This window comes from Elgaria multicarinata, chromosome 2 (genome assembly GCF_023053635.1).
Source record: "Elgaria multicarinata webbii isolate HBS135686 ecotype San Diego chromosome 2, rElgMul1.1.pri, whole genome shotgun sequence".
Classification (NCBI taxonomy): domain Eukaryota; kingdom Metazoa; phylum Chordata; class Lepidosauria; order Squamata; family Anguidae; genus Elgaria; species Elgaria multicarinata.
The window spans coordinates 61,480,261-61,503,365 of record NC_086172.1 but is presented as its reverse complement, the minus strand read 5'-3'; the positions used below and the strand labels follow the sequence as shown (position 1 = coordinate 61,503,365).

General features: G+C 41.0%; 2 protein-coding genes across 5 annotated transcripts in view; one reads left to right on the top strand and one right to left on the bottom strand.

Moving 5' to 3' along the window:
- Nucleotides 1-12,033, bottom strand: part of ZRANB3 (zinc finger RANBP2-type containing 3) — a 36,747-nt gene extending 24,714 nt beyond the window's left edge. Inside the window, exons 1-3 of one of the 2 annotated variants that reach the window (XM_063116598.1) lie at nt 12,014-12,033; nt 10,557-10,718; nt 2,077-2,095 (exon numbers count right to left, since the gene is read on the bottom strand). In XM_063116598.1, coding sequence (XP_062972668.1) covers nt 2,077-2,095; nt 10,557-10,711 — 174 coding nt within the window. In that variant the 5' untranslated portion in view covers nt 10,712-10,718; nt 12,014-12,033. Of the gene's footprint in view, nt 1-1,244; nt 1,389-2,076; nt 2,096-10,556; nt 10,719-12,013 lie in introns of those variants that run through there. The other variant, XM_063116599.1, reaches the window with a different exon arrangement.
- A 3,264-nt stretch (nt 12,034-15,297) lies between these two features.
- R3HDM1 (R3H domain containing 1) overlaps nt 15,298-23,105 on the top strand; it is an 87,267-nt gene continuing 79,459 nt past the window's right edge. For 2 of the 3 annotated variants that reach the window (XM_063116596.1, XM_063116594.1), the window contains exon 1: nt 18,436-18,687. The gene's annotated coding sequence lies outside the window, so the exon portion shown is untranslated. Of the gene's footprint in view, nt 15,348-18,435; nt 18,688-23,105 lie in introns of those variants that run through there. The other variant, XM_063116595.1, reaches the window with a different exon arrangement.

The following is a 23,105-nucleotide window of genomic DNA, read 5'->3' as shown; positions in this document are numbered from 1 at the left end:
ACAGAGTCAATCCAGGAGGATACCATGGTTGAGAAGAATTAACAATCCAGGAGGATACCATGAGAGATCGAGAAGAACTAACAGAGTTGCACACTCCCTGTTCCTCTCTCGATAAAGGTCATCCATCAGGGTGACCTTTTATAGAGCAAGTACATAGTGGAATGTCTCAGTTTTCTATAGGACATCTGCAATTGAACTTCAAACAATGCACCTGGTCTGAAAGGCTTCTTTATGCCCTGTTTCATTTATTAAAGTTCTTCATCCTATTCCATCTCACAAAAGCTATCAAAGTCTACTTCCACCTGTTGGAAGCAAATAACTGATAACGAAGGATTTATTTTAAACCTTGTAATAAACCTTATTTTAAACCAGGGAAATGAAAACTACTAATGAAAGTAGCACATGATTGAATAGCAGCAAGGTAATTACTTGCCACTTTGAATCTCAATTATCTTCTTAAATACTTTGTTCTGTCATTAAAAGCAAAAGCAAAACATTATATATTAAAGAAGGTGAAGCCCTGTACAAGCATGTTCTTCTGTAATTGAGGGAGGGTGGCATACGTAGGTTTAATTACTATGGATAGTCAGCACTAAACATTTACACTTACTTCAAACACTGGGCCATTGAATTCTAAGTAAAATACATATTTCTCCCAGGGTGACACACTCAAGTTGTTGCAATTAAGAACTGTATGAAGATCCAAGAATAGCGGCAGAAAGGCAGAATTTTCTGCACAACTCATTCTCATTCTGTAGCCTGTCCCACCCTCTTCTTAGAAATTTTTATCTTACAAGCTAGTTCAAAGTTTATCTGACTCTGTCTTCATCAATCCATCTCTTATCTTAGAAATTCTATCATTAAAAAAACACACCAAAGGACAGTTTGAGTGAGGAACTGTAGATTTGAACTGCTTCTCATAATCTGAAGAAGGATTATTTGGAAGTCTTACAACACAACTAATACATTGTGTTACATTCATAGTGTTTCAACAAATGTACATTACCTTTTGTTCCCTTCAACTCTTATTTATATTATGTATTGTCTTCCAAATCTATAATAAATATATTGCCTACAACAATTCACAAAATAATAAACTTGTTGATTTCTGCAATCCACATCCTGAACACACCCTAATTGTATCCACGTTTACTCAGGGGGCAAGTTCAATTGTGACCAGGTAAGTGTGCAGAGGACTGCAGTTTACCTCACAAAGAAAACCTACTGATTTTGAGGAAACTCACTTTCCTGACTTCAGTTCTTAAGGCTGTAGTCTTAAATAGCGCAGTCTTTTGTCATCTTGCTGCTTCACACTAAGACAGCTGCTTCTCTCCAATTCAACTTCCATGTAATTGTGAAGGTGGTAATTGACTGATAATGAATGTATTCATGAGCATTTCTCCATTCATTTGGAGCTTTCAATTAAAGGGACAGTTACCTTGAAAAATGTGCATCAGTAATTAAAATCAGGAGATAAAGTATGCATCCAAATTGACAGGTCCAAGGTTATTAAGAAATCTAAAACAGATTATGCTACGAATATGGCTATTTAGGTAGCATAGTAGAACATAGGCTAGCTTTCAGAAGTCCCTTGTAGAAGTTGAAGGCAATTGTGCTTATGCAAGATGGCCCAATTCTTCCTGTCCCCTATAGCCACCCTTGGGACAAGATTGGGAGGGAGGATGCAAGGGAAGAATGGTAGTGAGCAAGAACAATTCTACGACAATTCTCTGGATCCAAGCCATAAAAAAACTGTATAGTTGTAGAATATTTCAAATTTAAGCACACATAAAACTCACCTCCAAAACTGAGAGGTACATCACTCTCTGAAAATACATTACCTGCAGTTATGTTCTTTGTTCTATATTTTCAAAAGCGTTTTATTTTGATTGTCAAAAATCAAAACACATCTATGCCAAATATTTGTTTGGGGGAGGATCCTTTTATTTAATATTTTATTCACACACAGTAGATGTAAATAGGTTCGGGGGGGGGGGAGCCCTTGTGCACTTGCTTAAAATATTCCAAAAGAAGTGGTTATAGCAGAATAGATGAAACAGACAGAAAAACACTTACCTCATCTGCAATCATACACCTAGGAGGGAAAAAGTAGAAGTTAGGAAATAACCAACATTGTAAAGAAATAAAGCATGCATCCTATAGCAACTGAGATTTTTCTCCATAGCATTGCTGAATGTTGACAACGTCCTGCATCCAACAATCTAATCAAGTATTAGAATGGTGAACGTGCAAATAAAGATTTTTTTAAAAAGTTTAAAACAGCAAATTAAAATTGATCAATTTAAAAGGAAGTACCAATAACAACAACAACAACAACAACAACAACAACAGGTGGCTGGTCAGTTGAGGAATGTTTCCTTGAAAAGAGTTGTTTTCAGGAGGCACCGGAAGCAGCATAGTGTAGGCGCCTGCCTGACCTCCAGGAGCAGGGAGTTCCAAAGAGAAGGGGCCACCACACTAAAGGCTCTTCTCCTGGTGGACTCCAATGGGGCCATAGGTCCATGTGGAACCACCAGGAGCATGCCCTCTGATGACCTCAGTGACTTGAAATCCAATGGGAACTTCCTAAATAACTCAAATCCTGATCACAGCACCTCTATTATGGAGAAACAGTGTTTCAGTACTGATTAAAGTGTTAGAAAAGAATCCGGGAAATCTGGCTTCCTATCCTCACTCAGCCACAAAGTTCACTTAGTAACCCTGGGCCATTCCCTCTCTTTTTAGCCTAATCCCACTCAATAATGTTGTTGTGAGGATACAATAGGGGAGGGGGCCATGTATGTTTCCCCAGGTTCCTTGGAGAAAGGGTGGGTGGGCTAAAATATAATAAATAATATATTTTACCTCATTCTACTTGTAGTGTTTACTACAGTTACAGTTCTAACATTATATATGTTCTAGTATGCAGAAGTAACTAAAGTACTCATTGAAGCAGGGAGATCAAATAGGCTCTGTTTATTTAGAAAGCATGTTTATGTGTTCACACTTTTAGATATGATTTATAAAGGGCAAATGCAGTTCCACTGAACAGTAGGAGTTAAGCACTTTAAGAATAGTCAATAGTCCAATTAAAAATACAGAGGAGCAGGTTAACCTCAGGTATGCAGTGCTGACCTCTACATCTAGGCTTCTTTTTTCAACCATTAGACGCCATGCAGGTGATTCTTGCCAAGGCCAACTGATTGCAGTATAAGTTTTCTCTTTAAGGATAGCTGTGGCATAGAGATGATTTCCCCACCACCACTGCTGTAGAGTCAGTGAAATGTCATCCTGTCAAACTGTTCTGGATGATCTATGACCAGCTAATTCCAGATTGCTTTTGAAGAAAACAAATAAATTCTGCCTGAGGCGATGACGGGTTTGCAGACAATGACTGTCTTTCTTCAAGATGATTTGGGGATTGCCAATTGAACCATAGATGGGGATACAGAGTGTCAGCTTTGCCATGAGCTCATTGTTTGGAGAAAGATCCGGAGGTTAGTAGTGGATGATGGCTTATAGAGTTTATACATTTTTATTCACCCTCTGTCAAGCATGTGGCCATACTACTAGGTCAAATGGAGGAGAAATTTGGAGAGAAGCACCACTGTTAGTTGGCAACACGGGTTATCTCTACGTTTTCATCAGATCCTAGTCTGGCAGTTAGGATGCTTAGATTTGTCCAGTTCTTGCTATATATGACAATTTAAAGTTTCCAGTTTTCTTCTTTATAAAAGATGAGAAAGGATGGACATCAAAGGCCTCTACTTGAGCAAATGGAAAGAAGGACCTTCCACCCATGGTAAGAACTCTTTGGCTCCAAGCCACGTTTATTTATTTATTTATTGTAGTATTTTATATTCCGCCCTAGGTGGTTATTTAACAGTATTCCCTGATGAAAAGAGCGTATCCTCAAAATGTGAAACTGGCTTTTTACATTTATTAAACTGCTATCATCCCCGCTATTAAAACCTATCTAGTAATTTGCATGTAGGAGAGCTGACTGTAGTAATAATTATTATGAGACCCCTAACTAGCAGGAATTCTAACCTAAGATATACGTCTCCTCAGGTAACCATTTCCAGAAAGCAGCCATGTTAGTCCATTCCAGAAAAAAAAAAAACTTCTGGCACCTTGAAGACTAACAAATTTATTCTGGTATGAACTTTTGTGGATTATAGCCCACTTTATCAGATGTATGGATTATTATGGAGTTTAGTTAAGAACCCTTGTCCATGTCTTAAAAGTCTGGCAGTGCTGAATAGGGGGACATGGCTGGCTGCCCCACAGACCATCTTACACACTGTGTGAACTGGAACAATCACCTCAGCTTAAACAAACTATGGTAGCTTATTTAAGTCACAGTGTGTGCTGGGTGCCATTTACTTAATTACCCACCAGGCGTAGCTTGTCCAAACCTATGCAGCATGGCTTGTTTGAGGGGGAAACAACCCAAGGCCTGTTGTTGGGTTATTTGAGGTTGTTTCCCACTCAAAGCCATATCACCTAGGTTCAGATGACACAATAAGATGTATTCAGGCAGGTAATTAAGCAAATGGCACCTGGCACATACCATGGCTTTTTTAAGCTGTGGAGATCATGCAAATCAGGTCACAGTTAGGCAAATGGAGAATAAGCTTTAAATAAAACCTGTGAGCTACACAAAATTTATGGTTTGCATGATATAAACTTATTAAAATATTTAAGTCCCACCTTTCTACAAAAATGCTCAATGCAAAAAACAATATATAAAATCAGAAAATATCAGTAATAATTTTTAGAAAAATAATCACAACTTCCAAAGTTAAATTCCTTAATCTGAAAAATCCCAACAACTTTCTTGAAAACCCAGGCCTTGGACAGACTCCAGAAGGCCATTAGTGAGGTGGATACAAGAACATATTTCAGTCCATTAGAGACTTTGGGGGAAAAGGTGGTGTCCCATGCTGTGAAAGTGACATCGAAAAAGGTAACTACCAAGTACTAAGTACAGCAGCATCTAATTACCAGATAACTGATAGTATTATGTCTAGTTACCCATTCCATTTATCTTTGTGGGCAGAATAAAAAGATTATATAGGCCACATAAGAAATATCCTTAGGATAAAGATACAGTAATTTAATGTTATATTCTTTATCCTTGTAAAAAATAAAACAAATTTCAAGCCTTGTGTTGGCAGGTTCTTTGTTATTATGCACCGTCACTTAAGAAGTTTAGCCTGGCACTCTGCATACAGATAAAACTGGAGGGTTTGTATCTGCAACTGGAATGGTTGAAAAGTGATTGTGCCATGAGGTCAGGAATTTCTAGTCATGTACTCAGGTCAAGACTCAGAAATATGACTAAATTAACCATAGTAAAATTGAGTGCCTCACAAGTAAATTACATGCATTAATCAGGAGGTAAGTATGACTAAACCCCAGGCAAAAAGTCACATACTGCCCTCAGTGTTGCATAATTTGTGATAAGTATGGTGGTCAGGCAGAGGTTCCCACTATTAAGTACAGCAATCTTAGGAGAATTCCTGGCTTGATTATATTTGTGATAAAGGACCTCAGAGGTGTGAAAAGAAGTATTCTTTCAGCATTCATTTTGCCCAGCGATATGGTTTCTTTTGCTCAATTGCTATAAAAAGCTTGTGCTTCAATGCCCAGTGTCCCTGGCCTTCCCAAAAGGTTTGATACCACATGTTTGGTGCATGACGAACTCAGTATTGTTGGCAGAGTTCATCGGCTCTCACTCCCATGCTGAAATTATTCCTAAACCACAGAACCTGAGACTCTGACAGAAAGCTTCATCAATCCTTTTCTCCAAAACACCCGGTTCTGGCTACCCAAATCTCTCCTGCTGAAGTGGAGACCTGCATACAGCCTTTTCCAAGATTCCTTTACCTCAGCAACCACAGAAGTTTCTTCTCACCCCAGCCCTGTCTTCAGGAAGGATCCAATGCGATTCATAGATAGGTATGGTTCAAGTCCTACTCTATCTTTTGGAGGTCCTTTTCCTACAAACTGTAACCTCCGCTCCTTTATCCGCTTCTTCTATTGAGTGACTGTATCTGCTGCAATCATTCAGCCTCCCATTTTGCCATGATGACTTTACACATAGAGTAGCCATTGTGCTTCGTGTTTAGGGACAAACTGCTGTAAGTTCCTTCTATTCACCATCCTCTTCTCCCGTGCCTCCTTCCTTATCTATCCCTCCCAAGAAAGCCCTAAAAAGTCCCCAGAACCACAGTCCAGACCATTCAGGTCCAGAAGCATTGTGCATCCAACAACCCTCAATTTAGTAGTCATTTGAGATAATTTCTCCACCTTTTCAATCTTGTTCATGTCCTTGGTATTCATTTTGTGTTTGGTCTCATATGGTTAGAATTGTTCATGGTATTCTAATATGAATTTTTGTATATGAATTAGTTCTCAGAATTCATATAGTGCCTTTTAACAATCAGCAAATTCCCAATATGATAATTATGTACATGTCTTGATCCTTGTATGTTAACTAAATTAACCCGATTTGGAATAGACATGTGTGCGCACACATAATTGGGGAAAAACCTGCAGAGATGCGCTACAGCCAACATTAAAAGATCCCTTAGACTTGGAATGCGTGTATGCCCATGCGTGTGTTTAGAGAGGATATTTGTTAACAGCTGTTCGTTCTAAGATTTTTCTCATCGCATCTTATATTAATGAAATCAGAGCAAGCTGCCTACGCCAACAGAAAGGTTATGTGCTGCTGAAGCAGAAGAAACAGACCGTCAGATAAAAAAATTGAGGCACAAACCTAAATTCTGTCACATATTTTGACTGCTACAAGACATCTTGTTCTTTGAAGTTCAATTAGTCATTTCCTTTTAACTGGTAGATACCCAATTGAGACTAGATCATTCAAATACCATCTGCTCATGACAACTATATGAAGATTATATCCAAGAAAACTCAATTTGAGCTTGAGGCTTTGCATTTCATTTCAGTCTATAACATTTTTAACATATGGACAAATGTATAACATTTTTGAGAAGTGGACAAATGTATCAGAAAGAGAATATGAATAATAACTCAAGTGTCCTAGACTTTCGCCCTCTTGGATGAGAGAACACCATATTTGATCTTTTACTTTGAAGCTAAACAATTAAACAGAACTGGACCAAATACAATGCTCATTCCAAAAGAACCATAAAGAGGAAGGAAGTTAGATATCTTTTGCTTTTTTGACAGTTTTTACAATACATTCATAAGATATCTATGTATAAAGGTACTAAATATAATGGAGTGCTGAAGCTTATGACCACGAACCTCCTTTAAAATGCTTATGACATTTACCCTTACAAAATAATTTAAAAAAATAAAGATGAGCTGTTTACTTGTCTAAGGCTACTCAGTCAATTATGGCTGCACAGATCTGAAAACAAATCTCTCAGATTCAAGACCATTATTATAGCTACTGAACTATATAAATTTGCCTTAGTGACACAGTTACAAAGGAAAATTAAAAACAAAACCCAGCTTCTGAGTAAAACGTTATTCCAGAGTTTTTAAAACCCAGCTTGCAATACAGTACAGGGAAGGAATACAGCTGCTCTTTTACAAAGTAGTAAGTCCTGTTGAACTCAGGACATGCATATGTGTAAAGGGGTTTTCTGGATATGGGCATAATCCTAATTTTAGCATTCTGAATTGGGCTTCTGATTGTAGTTTAGAAGCAACCAAAGGCTCATGGTAACCACAGTATATGCTTCATTCTGACATCATGGCAAACTCTAGTTATTTTACTTTAAACATTTCTTGACCACCTTTTAGGGCAGAAGTCCTCACAAGGGTGGCTTACAACAATAAAACACATAAAACCAGGCAAGGAGAATGATTGCATAAGTCCATGTTGGTTTGGCATCATAAACATAATAGTAATAGCACTTCTGCAAAGGTTTGCTATCCTTGATTCATCATCATTTTTCTATAGGTGATAGCAGATGCACAGAATTGTGCTAGTTTGTAAGTAACCTGGGGGTTACGGTCTGATAATAAATATTCTAAGTAAAATGTTTCAGATCTCCCTGTTTTTTTAAAAAAGGAATATTGGGGTAATGAGATCTTTGCAGAGGTCACAGTAAAAACAATAATTGAATTGTACTTGGGCTTCAGTTACCACATTTCTCATGCCACATGGGCATAATCGCTCTTGAAAGGGATCTTGTTATATCTGCCTTCCAAGAGTGCACAGGGTAGAACATTTAATCTGGCTAACATAAAAGCTTTCCTATATTTTGGGACTGATAAATTTGACATATAATTTGGCATTATAAATGCTTCCCTTAGCATCTCCAGGACCTCCACACCAGAAGTCACAGAGGCCTGGTGGATATCCATCCTTCTGCTAGGAGTTCTGGTAGGTGTTTGTGCCTCATTAACCCCTTCTTTGCCCCCGATGAACCTTCAACTCCAGCTTCCAGATTTTGTGTCTGTCTTTGATGGGAAACTTACGTTTCCCATTATAAATGCTCCTACATAGTCCCGATAGTTGGGATAGCATGCAGTCAGGTGGTTTTGGAGTTCAGTGTCTCTGATTCGCTGTGTGATAGCCGCTCTAGCTTTAATGTATCCCAAAACCCGTATGGCATCAGCCAAGAAACTCAAATATTGCAATTTTGCTAGCAGTGTCATTTTCCATTTGGATTAAAATGGGTCAGTCAAAGTCAGTGGGGCAAAGCCCACAGGAGAGAACATCAGCTTTAGCCAGAAATTCATCTTATATATCAGCATTTGTGCTTCCATAGTGATTCGACCTGCCTCTAGTCATAAGATTAATTTAAGCATACAGGAGGGGGTTCTTAATATTGCTCTTAGAAATTTTGTTTGTGTAACCTCAAAAGGGGCATAGCCATCAATAACACATATCTGACAGTCATACAACATCTGTGAAATTACTTTAGCAGTGAAAACTTGCATGGCTGCAGCAATATATTGACCATCTTTAGCATAGAAAAAGGAAAGGAGTGCTCTGGTGCTCCTTTGAGAATTTGTAATGGCATGCTTTGTTTGGGACTTCCACGAGCCTGATGACTGAAAGGTTACACCTAGGTATTTGTAAGAGGTAACCTGCTTAATTTGATGTCCATTGATCTGCCATCGATACTTGGTCCTCTTTGTATTAAAGATCAGGACCTTAATTTTGGTGTAATTTATTGTCAGCAGTTCATCTTTACAATAGGAAGCTAAAGCACTTAGAAGATGCCTCAAGTCTATGTTTGACAGTGATAGGAGCACTGCATCATCCGCATATAGGAGGACTGACAGAGGTCTATTTGCCAGTTTGGGAGGATGTAAGTTTGTCTTTTTCAAGGACTGGCATCTGAACCAGGCCTATGAAGCCAACCAACCATCCTTTATTGGGGCTCATATAAACTAATGTAAAAGGACTGAAGGTTACAGTGTACAAAATTTGTAAGTACAATTTAAAACCCACCTGTAGATCTTTTGCTTATGATACCCATTTTAAAATGCATTTATTTAAAATATTTGTTCCACTTTGCCACACTTTCTCAAGGCAGCTTCCACTGATTGAGGACAATTTAAAGATACATAATGAAAGCAAACACAATAGATGGATAAAAGCAAACTAGTTTTGTACCAAATTAACAGGCCTCTCACATTCTAACAGAACATACTGTATAGAGGAAGAGTGCTGTTTCCCCTCAATGTGGAGTTCCAGATTTTTCTAGGATTTTTCACCCACTCATGTGAATCAGTTTTATATAACACTCCAGCATATAATTTGCATCCTACTCACAAGCCAACACTTTAGCATTAGCATCTCTCTCATACTGGGGTTATTTAAGGAACTGGTACATTTTATAAAATGCGAAAGCAACCATTTCATTTGTATGCCATTAATCACACTATGCAGTCCTAAATCTGTAACTAAGATGACTTGTCTTGCAAGAATTAGGGTACTTGACCAAAAATAGAGCCTCAAATGACATGCACATGGAATGTTAAAACTGAATCTGGTGCGAATGAGATATCAGATTGACAGCAATACAAAGTAGTTTTCTATTCACAGGAAAGCTACAGGAATGATTGTGTCAAATGGCCATCAAAAGGTAAAAATGCCAAATAGTGGGGGAAAAAGACCATTGAGTCTTTAGAGCCATTCATAATTTTCAATCTCAGAATTAAAGTTCTGCTATTACGGTAAAGTAGGCCAAAGCTCATCTAAACAAACACCAACTTGTTACATGTTAATTTGTGAAAAGTTAGTTATCACTTACTACTGTAAGAAATGCTAGCCAACTGAGAGTCAAGTCACCAAACAGTTTCTGGACTGTACCATTTCAAACTGCAGGGGTATGTGTGTATGCATAGAGGGGAAGTGCATGTTTGAATAGACCCACACCTGTGGTGTTTCTGGGGTGTTAACTGAAAGCTGAAACAATGAGTGCAGAGGAGAGAGCACGCCAGCTTTGCTCATCCTAGCCAATTCCTAGGTTGAACAGGCCCATTGTGAATGGGAACACTGAGAATTTCAGTACAACCCACGTTTAAGACAATTTTACCTGCCATCTCTTTCCAATGCAAACACAATTCCTTTCTTCTGAAAAGGAAGCAGCCGCTGTTTTAGCTTTTCAGGTAGGTAGGACAGTTTTTCACCAAAATCCAAATCCGAACACGTTATTCCAAATGTAGGTGTCCCTTGGATAGTACTTGCCATATTCAGCCTAACAAAAAACAAGGGGGGAAAGGATCTTATTTAAAGATGCCTCACTCAACATCCTCAAATACTTTCTAATAATATTGAATTCTGAAAACATCGTTGATGTCAAAACAGTATCAAAATGGCCATTACTTCAGTTAAACGAGTTTGATAATTAAATGTTTAAAAACATAAGTATGTCATTTAATTGAGTGCCTGTCACAGCATTGTAGGAACTGCTTCTTTATTAGGCAAACACATTTGCTTACTAGTTCTGAACAACATAGGGATTGCAGAAGCCTGCTTGAGACTTGACATAGAATATACACAGCAAGGAATTCCCTTTGAACAAGCATCTGAGCCTGAGTGCTGCACTGGATAGAGCCCAATACATTTCTCTTTAGTTGGCATTGGAACAATAGTGGCTTTACCTTATGCTAAAGGAATTTACATGTCCGAATTTCTTTGCACTCACTGATTTTTTCCACACCTCCTTTCAGGGAATAGAGGCCACAGTGGGCTTGAGGTGCTGCATACTAGTTTGAGGGTCAACATTTTTCTACCTCGCCCACTATTGTATGAACCCAGGCCCCATAGTTTCCACCCCGCTACTACATTGCTGGTAGAGAAAGTGGAGCTGTATTCATTTTATTTAATACTTTTCTATACAGGAACCATTTGGATCTATTCTCATCCTAATATGGGGTGTTCAGATCTATTATCACCTTCATTTGATAAGAAGCAGAAGGCTTAGACAACATAAGCAACTTATAGTTCACATCAATTACAACTAAGTAAAACTGCAAAATGACCCAGTTTGCAGGTCACTCATGGTTTGTTGTTGGGTTAACTCATTAGTCCAGCAAGGAGTAAACTGGCCCAGAACGTCCTTCAAGCATTTGTTTGCAAGTAAGTGGAAGCATCCAGACGTGGGATCCCTAGGGAAGCCACTACCTTAAGACTGCACGCGTAGATGAGGCGCCAACCCCCTTCCGTAAACAGCCCCAGAAGAGAAATCCACCCTTGACCGTGAGCATGACACGGGGCGGCGCTGGGGTTATTAGCCACCACCGGTAACCCTGCAATCCTATACATCTCTTAATCAGAAGTAAATCCCACTGCGCTCATTGAATCCTACTGCTAAGTAAATGTGACGAAGATTTGTAGCCAAAGAGATCTCGATTTTAAATCTCAAGCACGTCGCCCCAGGAGTGGGGCTGTGGTCATTAGCCTGCATTAAAACGAGGTTATCGTATGTGCAACCCTGCTTGGCCCCACGGTGGGGACGAGTTTATCACGGAACAGCACAACGCTCCTCACCCGTCTTGCTCTCTCGCCCTTGTAGCAATCGCCACCGCAGAAACAAATCAGCAGCTCCGCCTCTTCCACCAACTCCCGCCACCAGCGTTTTGGCGCTCAAACACGCCGGAAGTGACTTCGCTAAGAGTAGGCAGACTGAAAACAGTGCTGCCTACTTAGGTAAAAAACCCACAAATAAATAGAAAAAGAGAAATGGTGTGGGCTCCCCACGCGTCGAAACGCATTCGCCTTCCGCCGCCCTCTCCACTGCTGTTATGAAGACTCTCTCGGCCAGTGAGAAAGAGACATTCGAATTCCTTCCCCCGAAACCGCTTTCTAACAGGAAGGCAGGACAGCAATTCGCACGAACCTTAATGCACAATCTTCCCCCGAAACACACAAACTTCCTCTCTCCCCCTCTCTCGCCTGCCTGCTACTGTGCTACTGCCGCTCGAGCTCGTAGAAGTGCGGGACAGTCTGTCCTTATGCGGTTATGTAAAAGGAAACAGCAATGTAACAATCTGTGATCACCGCGGATATTTTACGCTGGGCAATGAGACAGAGGGTCTATTGCAAGGGTCTCCAATCTTTTTGGACCTGGGGACGCATTTGACAATTTGAGACCATGCTGTGTGGGCTCCACCACAAAATGCCTAATCGGTGGATTGTCACTTTGGCATCCACTTGTCACATCTGCGTCTTATTCAGCAAAGACTTTTGTTTCGTGACTATTGGACACCCCAAGGTCTCTTTAATAAGAGATTGTCTAATTTCGCTATTTGCTGGTGATGCAATACAGCTCATGCTTTTTTATTCATATGTTTTGGCAATGTCCAGTAGTTGCTTCTTTTTGCTGGGAGGTTATTACACAGATAAATTTTGTACTGGAAGAATCTTTAAGATTCATGTACATGCTCCATTAAATTATTTACTTGTTTCATGGAAATTAACAATTGGTCAGCCTAAATGAATTCTTTGCACCCTTTTAGACAGCTAAAAGGCTGATATTAAATCACTGGAAATATCAATATTGGAACGCTATCAATATTTAAACAGGTGGCATATAGACACCGCCTAATATTTACTTGGATATTGGGTCCACTTTTGTTGACCTTCATGTATAGTTGCTAGAAAGGTGTAGCATTTCATACAAATCCATGTACGTGTATTAAAACCTGGAAAAAATAAAACAATTTTTAAATTATTATTTTTGTGTGTGTGCCCTTGGGTACCGTATTGGGAACTCATTCACTGGTGCCCTTGGAGATGCCTACGAGCACTGCATTGTGGACCTCTGGGCTAGTGGCAGTGAGCATAGTAGTTGGATGTTGAGATGGGGAGCTGCAGAGTGGAGGCACAGACTAGTTTGGCAGGACTGAGAACAGAGATGAGGTGCGGGGTCATGCAGGAAGATACTCAATGTCAGTGCTAGCTGTTGCTCCTTATCCTCTTTCTCATCATTCCTGCCACATGCATGCTTGACAGGCAGAAAGTCAGTAGCATCTACTGCTCCTCATTCTCATCATCATCTGGGCAAGGGCAGGTTGCAATGGTGAAGAGGAGGAGAAACTCCTGGTGTCTCTTGTCAGTGGGCCCCTGGCACGTGCCCCCACCCCATGCTTACCTTTCACACTAGCCCTCCTCAGTGTAATTATTTAGTCAGCAATCATACCATACACACTGGAATAAGTCAATGGTGCTTTCGCCTTCTGAGGTGATATGTATGGGACCGCATTATTAAAGCAGATTATTTGCCTCTTCAAACACTTTAAACAGCATAATCCCGTGCATGTTTACTCTGAAGTAATCTAAACAGGACTTATTAACAGGTAATTGTGTATAGGATTGCAATCTAACAAAATGTTATATGAGGTTACAACAGGTGAGGAGGCTCATTTGGTCACCTTTTCAAGTGCACATTTATAGGTGAATTGGCTATTCAAATCCTTGTGAGTGACTGTGAGCAGCGGTACCATTAATTTTAGATATTGTAGTTATGGGTCTCAGCAGGCCTCTCTTTAGATAATAATAAGTAGTGCTCCAAAATGTGCTAAGGCATCCCTACTGTGTTTCAGGGCAGTCTTACTCATTCTGCTGAGTGGGACTAAGGACTTTTGCCTCAAATTCCTGCCCTGATTGCACCATTCATTACGAGTACTAAACCCCAGGGGTGATAATAAATCAAGAATAATGCAGAGGAGGTGGGAACGATTGTGTTGTTGTGTATATGGCCTGTAAAAAGTGACAGATTAGGGGTTCCTCCATGTCTCACTTGAGGTTCCAGTGGTGGTATGTGCATAGAGCGGTGGATAATGAGGCTAATTTTGGCAGCATAGAATAAACACATTTTTAAAAAGACTTAAAATTGCAGACATTGTAGCATAATCATTTGTGGACTAATTACAAGACATCTGATGAGGTTGGTGCTTCTGTCTTAAAAATTCATTGCAGTGGCTGCATGACAGGCCTACAGAATGGTGACACATTAACTTGCCCCAGCCTAATGACAGAGTAGCTCAAATTTAAGAAATATTGCACTGGAAAAGTGCAAGAGCGAGCAACAGACTAGCAAAAGGCATCTCTTGAAGCTAGTGCTGTGCAAAGGTCCTACAGAAAGGACTACACTTCCCAGCATGCCTTGCTTCACTCACCACTAGCTGGAGTTGAGGTGTTTTTCTGAGGATTTGTGATCCGGCGTCCATTATCTAACATAATTTTTGTCATGAATACCTATTATGGAGCATCTCTAGTGGAATCGCTCACGGTTTATTCCTCATAAGCGACCGCAGAAGCGAAGCTAAAGGTGAATCCATGCTATTTCGGAGCACACCCGTAAGCCTATCTACATTAGCGCTTAGCGCCGTCAGTCACCTCAAAGCGAGGACACCGCTGGTCACAGGCACGTCAATAGGTGGGGCTATCGCAAGCCGGTCTTTTAAGTCTCAGTCGCCTTTCCAATTGGTAGTTTCGAGCCGTCGCTCAGCTAATAGACGGCTTCTCATTGGCCAGCAGTGCCTCACCGGGGCGTTTTCTGCGTGGGCCGAATATTACACCACTCAGCGGACGACTTCAGGGGAGAGAAGGGCCGGGGAAGAGTGCTTTAGACGCTGAATGGCTAGGCGGGGCGTCAGTCACCGGTATGGCGCGTTGCGGTTGGCTGACGGTACCCGTAGAGGGCGGTTCCTTATGGCACCCGCGGCAGCAGCAGGAGGAGCCGGAGCCGCTGTTGGGGGCTGGTGATGGGGTTAATTCCCCCTCGTGTGTGAAGCCCCCTTAGCGAGCCGGCCTTGCCGTCGTCTCCTTCCCCCCCTCCCCAAACCCCCGTCCGCCCGTTCGTCAGGCTCCCGCCACTGCGGTAAGTCCCCCCTTCCCATTATAAATAGCCCCCTTTTCTTTCCTCGCCTTCCTTTTCCCTCCCTCCCTGCCTCGCTCTGCAAAAGGCTTGGAACCCGGAGCGGACGGGCCGGCGGGTGCTTGGCCCGTGCCAGGCGAGGGCTGGGGCTGAGCTTTCCAGCACCGCCGCCACGCCAGCCTCCCCCGGGCCTGCATTGGACGGAAGTGCGCGCCAGCCTCGTGGATGCAATTGGTGCAGTTACGCCCCCGGGCCTTGCGGTGATGGGGGAAGTGACCGCCCCCGGGGCAGGAGATGCGGCCGCTTATTAGCCCCGGCCTTGCCATGTGTTGGTTTCCTACCCCAGGCAAGAACCTTACGTGTAAATGCATACGTGTGTGATTGTGCCTGTGTGAAGAGTGTTTGTGCATATGTGTCTGCATCATGTTTATACATACGTGTACGTGTGTGTAACATACATGCACACATACATACAGTGTGGGTGTATTTTAAGTATAATGGCTGGTGACTCCTTGTGGTGATGGGAAGCACTTGTAATATACCGAAACAGGAATGATAATCTCAGGGCCTGTAATGGGAGAAATGTCTTCCTAGCAGCCCACCCCTTATGGTTACAGTTATCTCCGTTCTGCCTCTTAAGGTTATCTGTCTTACCAGAATCTGTCAGAAAGAAAGGAATACTTTCCTGCTTATACACAGCAGTATATGCAGTGGCATATACTCTGGGGACCTGCAATGACTGACCAGCCTTCTTTCCCTAGGAGGTGTTGCTTCCTCTGAAATAAGTAAAAGAAGTGGCTGCATGTAGTCTCCATTCCAAGTTTTATGATGAAGCCCATGATCCTGGTCTATGGATGCAGCTACATTTGCAGATTCCCGCCTGTTCCAAAGGACATTGTGTGGTGTAATTGTACACTTGACAACCAAAGTGAAAGTATCCCCAAGATACATAGGGAGGGGGGTGTTTGTATGACTCATGTGGTACTTGCCTCGGAGTATGTCTGCAGGATGTTTCCATCTGCAAAGTTTTTATGTGATATCTATGAGCGGGCTGTAGCTGTGTGGCGGAATAGCGGGTTGTATGCACATTAGGAAAGATTGGTAGACCTACAAGTCCAAAGACTGCAATGAGAGACAATACTTGCTCTCAGTTTGCTCTCCTTCTAACCACTTACATGGCCTGATGGGTGGTAAGGCAATGAGGTTCTGTCTGCTTTAACTAAGCCTTACAGTATGAGTTTGTCCGTGCTAGGCAGTGTTACTTTCCTCTGATCTACTCAAAGACATATTCCTTCCATTTTCAAGGACCTTAAGTACAGCTGGGCAACCAGAGCTGAAGTAATGCACAATGGTTGTCTCATACAAAGGAGTATACATTCGAATAATTAGTGTGTATCATGATAGAAATACTTTATTTATCTCTGAATGGTACTTAGGAACCTGTTACTCCCCAAGAGCTTGAAGTATATTATTGGCTCTAAATAAGAAATACCCTCACACTGTCTACTTTACCATTTGTTTTTGTTTTTTCTCTGTGCATTTTTAAAAATAAAAACTGAAAAAACATTGTAGTTGGATTGGCTGGTCCAGAAGACTATATTGCCCTTCTTTTTTTTTGTATCTACAATATGTTTAGTTTTTATAGATAAATAGGAAATGTTGGTTCAGTTCATGCTGCAATGCAGAATGGAAAAATTTCCACTACTGCACTTTTTTGGGGGGAAATATTCCACTTCTAAAAATGCATGTTTCATTAAAATGAATTAATAACATAAACATTGATACATTGCTAGCCAAATTAGGTAATTTCAAAGTTGTAATTAACTTTGTTTTATTATGTTTGTGAGCAGCTTTAAGGGATCATTAGAAAGCCATAACATTACATATCAGTATTTATATACACCTTTTCAGCTGACTAGGAAGTATATATTATCCATATCTTATTTTCTGGTTCAGAATTTTCCGGAAAATACACATCACTGTCTTCATGAACCAGCAGTCAATATTCCTTTTCCTCTAGAGCAGCAATTGTCACTTTTGTGCCTGTTTTTATGAGTCAAGTTCTGTGAAATCAGATATAATTTTTGTTAGTTTTAACCTCCAGTCAGATTTAGCATTAATCTTGTTTCTGTATTTGGAAGTATGGTGGCTGTCAACCTTTCCACAGACTGCCTGAGCCGTGCTTCCATACCACAGTTCGAGAACCTCTGCTGTAGGTTCAATCCTATGCATGTTTAGACAGAAATAAGTCCTACAACTCCCAGCATGCTCTAGGAGCATTGCTGGTTGGGGAATACTGGGAGTTGTAGGATTGCGCCCTAGGTGGAAGAAGTGTCTGTACTGACCATGGAGTATGTCAGGAATCTCAGTATTGTGAGCATGTTGGAGGTTTGCAAGGAGATTTAAATGTTGATGTATTTTAGAATGCTTAGATAGTTTGAGGAGTGAGGTGGGATGGGTAGGGAAGAGTATCTGGTGATGATGTCTCTCCTTGGAGGGTTTGCTCAAAAGCAAGAGGGGGGAATGACCAAAAATGTTCAAATATTCACATACATTCTTCCATCTTAGTTATTACGGTGATAGTGTTAGGGATTTATCAATTTAAATTTTTATGGCATAAGCATTTTAAAGTGATTTAGGGCACAACCATAGGATTGTGAATGTTTAGACAAAAAAAGTCCTGTAATTCCCATGATGTTGGCTGGAGAATGCTAGGAATTATAGGACTTTTTTCTGTCTAAACATACATAGGATTTAATACTCTTGTAATCCTAAAGGTTTAAAAAAACTGAATGGTGATTATAGACTTGAGTTACTCTTCTTCAAAATTACATTAAAGTGTGTGTGCGTGTAAACGTAACTGCTGTAAGCACCATTACTAGTTCCAACAGTGATTCTATTCAGCTGGAGTCATGTTAAAAAAAAATCTCAAAGGTAATGTGCTAGTTCAGTTTTGTTTGTGCCTTTTTTTTCTTCATTCGGATGGTAATTGTGACATTCCTGTCAGTTGTGGCATTATTGCAAAATAGCTGGCCAGTATGGTTTTGCCCTTGCCGGAATGTTACTCTTCCTGTTCATGGTTGTATCTGGCACTGTGTGAGTTGAAGTCCAGATGGAACAGGACATGAGCTACATCACTGTCTGCTTTTAGCAGACCTTCCAGTTGACATTTAACTTAAAAATGGAGCGAAGTGTAATAGCTAGCAATGAAGAACTCTTTAATTTTGTTTAGAAAAAAAAGCACAGAACTGTTTAGATATGCTAACGACTTGAGGGTTGTGGGTTTTATTTTTTAGCGGGAGGGAAGGTTTTGACTTCATTGTGGTGGAGCCATTTGAAGCTAGTAAGTGTGTTCTGTGGGTTTTCTTGTCCATAGTTCTAATTACGTGTATTTGCCTGGTAGGCAGATCCATGTGATGTATTCAGTCTGCTTCAAGTATTTTATGAAGCAGTCATAATTGAGAGAATGTGCATTACAAAGTGTAGTTCATTTTGTTTTTTTGGAGAATGTAGGGTGAGGGGCAAAGATGAAAAATCTACACAGATCCAAATAAAATGATGCTAGTAGTTAGTAAATTCAAATGAGCAATCTGTGACTACCTTTCCTCCTGCACACGCTGCAGTGGCACCAAGCAGCTTCCATTGGGTTATAGGAAATAGAGGACGTAGTGTATGGGTGAGAGGATAGTCCCTCTTTGTGTATATGTGCCTTCCCTATCTGCTCTTACCACCAACGAGGGGGGAAAGGGAAGAGCAGCACTTGGACTTTCCATTGGATCCTTAGCACAGGGATGGAAATATGCCAAATTTAATTTGTTTAGTGTATTTGACCATGCTGAAGATGCCTGCCACTTGCCCTTAGGGAAACTTATTTATGTGTACAAATTTATATTTGCTGTTGGAAACCTTGCTTGGGGCACTGTTAGGACTGGTTTTCAGTTCAATTATTTGATTTAATCAGATGGACAGGAGCGAGCCAACTGTCACATGGTATATGTACGGGTAACTTTGGCTGTAAGATTGGGGGGAAATTTCTAAAAATGGACTGCTGAGAGACTTCTCATAATTTTAAACTTGTGTTTCAAGGCAACTATGTTACGGGAAATGTGAACGCTCAATTAGAACATGTTGGTCTCCCCAAATCAAGCTGTATCTATCTACTGACTCATCAGTGAGAGCCAGAGTATGTTTAAGCCTTGTTCCTTCACCAATATGGAGGCTTGCCTAGAACAGGACTAAGGCCGTAATTAGACTCCTAGTTATAATATTGAATGTCCTGGTAAGTGACAATCATTCCTGGCTTCTTAAACTACATTTTATGAAGCCAGGAATGAGTGTTGGGACCAGGTGCTGCTACTTCATAGAATCATAGAATAGCAGAGTTGGAAGGGGCCTACAAGGCCATTGAGTCCAATCCCCTGTTCAATGCAGGAATCCACCCTAAAGCATCCCTGATAGATGCTTGTCCAGCTGCCTCTAGTGTGGGAGAGCCCACAACCTTCCTAGGTAACTGATTCCATTGTCGTACTGCTCTAACAGGAAGTTTTTCCTGATGTCCAGCTGGAATCTGGCTTCCTTTAACTTGAGCCCGTTATTCCATGTCCTGCACTCTGGGAGAATCGAGAAGAGATCCTGACCCTCCTCTGTGTGACAACCTTTTAAGTATTTGAAGAGTGCTATCACGTCTCTCCTCAATCTTCTCTTCTCCAGGCTAAACATGCCCAGTTCTTTCAGTCTCTCTTCATAGGGCTTTGTTTCCAGACCCCTGATCATCCTGGTTGCCCTCCTCTGAACACGCTCCAGTGTGTTCTTGCCACTCCCCTTCTCTTGTGCTTTCCACCCATTGTGCATGCTGTTTTGAGCTTGTATTAAGCCAGGTTTCTCTATTGCATCCAAACCAGGAAATTCTATTTAAAAACAACAACAACAACAAGCCAGGGTCAAGGAGTGCTTGTCTCAGCTCTTGTTCCCGACTTCATGAACTGTCAAATGATCATCCAAACTGGGCTAATCTGAATTCCTTGAATATTTTTGGCTTATGTTCACTTCAAACAAGAATTAGGTGCTCCTGTAGGAATTGTTAAGAGTTGTGCTGTCACTCTTGTCCTTTTAATACACTGTGATTTCTTCCCTTTCTCTGAAGGATTCTGTTCAGTAAAGTTATGCAGTGTGTTCAGTGTTGTGTTCTGCTTTTAAAGATGGAGTACTCCTTTATGTGTGTCTGCCATTCAAATTATCAAAGTTTATGAATGTGGCTTATGTTCCACTGCTTGTAACTTGTCCCTCACAGCTTGTATGTTGCGTACATAGCATGAGAAACTATTGAATTCTAGAGATATGCCTGCCATGGAGACATTAAGTGGCTTGATCCTATTGCATACAGAGAATTATGGTGGGTGGTAATGGACATCGCTTCAGTGGACATAACACTTAAACATGGTTTGTTTTCCTTAACCATGGATAAGCATCATATCTGAGTACCTAAACCATGGTAAAGGCATGGCCACAAACCAGGATCTAAAACCATGGTTTCAAATCAGTTTGTACATTATGGTTTGTGTTGTCTAAGCATTGTATATGCACCCACCAAATCAGGGTTAAGGCAGTTTCTATGACATTCTGGTTGTAAGGTGACAAGCATATCTTGTCTTTCTATGGGATAAGTAAGGTACCATGGCTTCCTTGTATGAAGCTATTCAGAAGCAAAATGAAAACATAGTTTAGCATTATAAACATGAGCCTTATCATAACCCTTCTGCTTTCCTCCCTTCTTCCCTTGTACACAAAAGTTGAATACGTCTATTCCTGATGTAACAACAAACAATAATGGAAGAGCAATGAAGACTAGTTAAGCTCTGCCCTATCTTCTCCCTTCCTGCCTCCTTCTCGCAATGGGAAAGGAGTTGGGGCTCATGAAGGAGAAGTGACTGAATCCCCTTCACCTCTCCGATGGAGGAACAAAGGGGATTCAGCAGCTTTGCCCACCCCACCGGGGCAGACTAAGCAGAAGGAGACTTGCCCGCAAAGAGACTAGATGAGTTCCAACACCCACTGTCCCTCACCTCCGCTACTTTTGCCAATTTTGGAGATAGTAATGGGGATGAGGAGCAGTGGGCATCACCTGCACACAGGAGAGCAGCCACTTTCCCCGGTGTGGGCAAAACCCTAGTGTCTGCTGTCCCTCATTCTACTGCTTCTGTCTCTGATCTTAGACCAGGGATAACTGCGGAGGTTCTGCTGCTGATGCTTACTAGAGATAAATCCCCACTGTTAATCTCTAACTTCAAATAGCTGTAGGGGGTTCCCCTCTGAGGGGATTCCTCCATGGGATGGGGCTTGGAGCCTAAGCTCCCCCCCCTCGGAGGAACCCAAAGAGGCTACATGGGCTGGAGAGGTTGTTCACCGCTGTCCTAAGCTATATAGGAATTTAACGATAAACACTAGCACTTTATATTGAGCCCAGAAATTAATTGGTAGCAAGCTGGTATGATATGCGTAAGAGAGGAGAGGAGAGGAGAGGAGTAGAGTTCAATCAATTCCTTATATCTTGTTTGAGTTTTTAGTGCTAAATGTTATTTCACGCTTCTTATTGAAAGCACTAATAAAAGTCACTTGTAGTCTGTGTGCATAAGGATTTTATGGTTTTGCCCAGGACTCAAAATTATTTTTTCCTGCCATGCTACTTGCATATTCTTACAGAAACTACCATAACTACCGTATTTCTTCGATTCTAAGACACACTTTTCCCCCCATATAAACATCTCTAAAAGTGTATCTTAGAATCGCGGGTGTGTCTTAGGGTTTTTTCCCCCTGTTGGTGGTACTGAAATTAGTGTGCGTCTTACAATCGAAGAAATACGGTATTTGTGCTTCTGCTGGCAGTAAGCCAGGCTAACTCCTGCCAGTACCTGCATATTATAAATAAAAAAGAGGTCTCTGTAGACATAGGAAACAAGAAGATTAATCTTAGGTGTAATTAAATTAATGTCTTGCACCAGAGCTTAGATGCATTCGAAATACACCCTCAGTCAGACCACAAGAGTGAATTCTAATTCTCAATCTACTTTAGCAGATATGTTTTTCAGAAATCAAAAGCTTGACTTTGACAACTTAGTTTATGGTTGTACAGGCATACATCCAATATCCACAAAAGATGTGGACAGATACCACTGGTAAGAAGGATGAGTTGCCAACAAGGAAGGTTGGGTGCTTGGGTCTCTGAAGATGACAGCACCCAGCTGGCCTTTTCCGATTGGGAAAGGCTGGGAGGGGAGGGTTCATTCCATGAATGTTGGTCACAGGTGCTTGGGGTGCCTCTGACCAGCATTGCCCAACCTGGCATGCTCTTCCCGCCAGCCTTTTTGTGGAGAAATGGTAATGGTAGACAATATGCCCAGCGATGAGAGGGACTGGCGAATATAGTTTTTGCTTTGGCTAGCAATGCCAGCCAAAAACTGTAGATACCTGCTTTTAACAATGTTCTTTTCTTTACAAATATGGAGGGGATATACATTGCATTTGTTTGCTGATATTTTAAAGAACAAAAGCTGATTTACATGATTAAATCAATCAAATGTTTATCCCCTGTTTTTTTTTAAGTGCAACACCTAACTCTTACACCTGACATCCACAAACTAGTGACAAGAGAGCTTACTAGGTTCAAAAAGCTAGGTGAATGTTGGGTTACTGGTTTTAAAAGAAGCATGCTGTCTTCTATGCAAGTGGTTGGTTGCATATTCAGAAAAATGTAATTGTGCATTG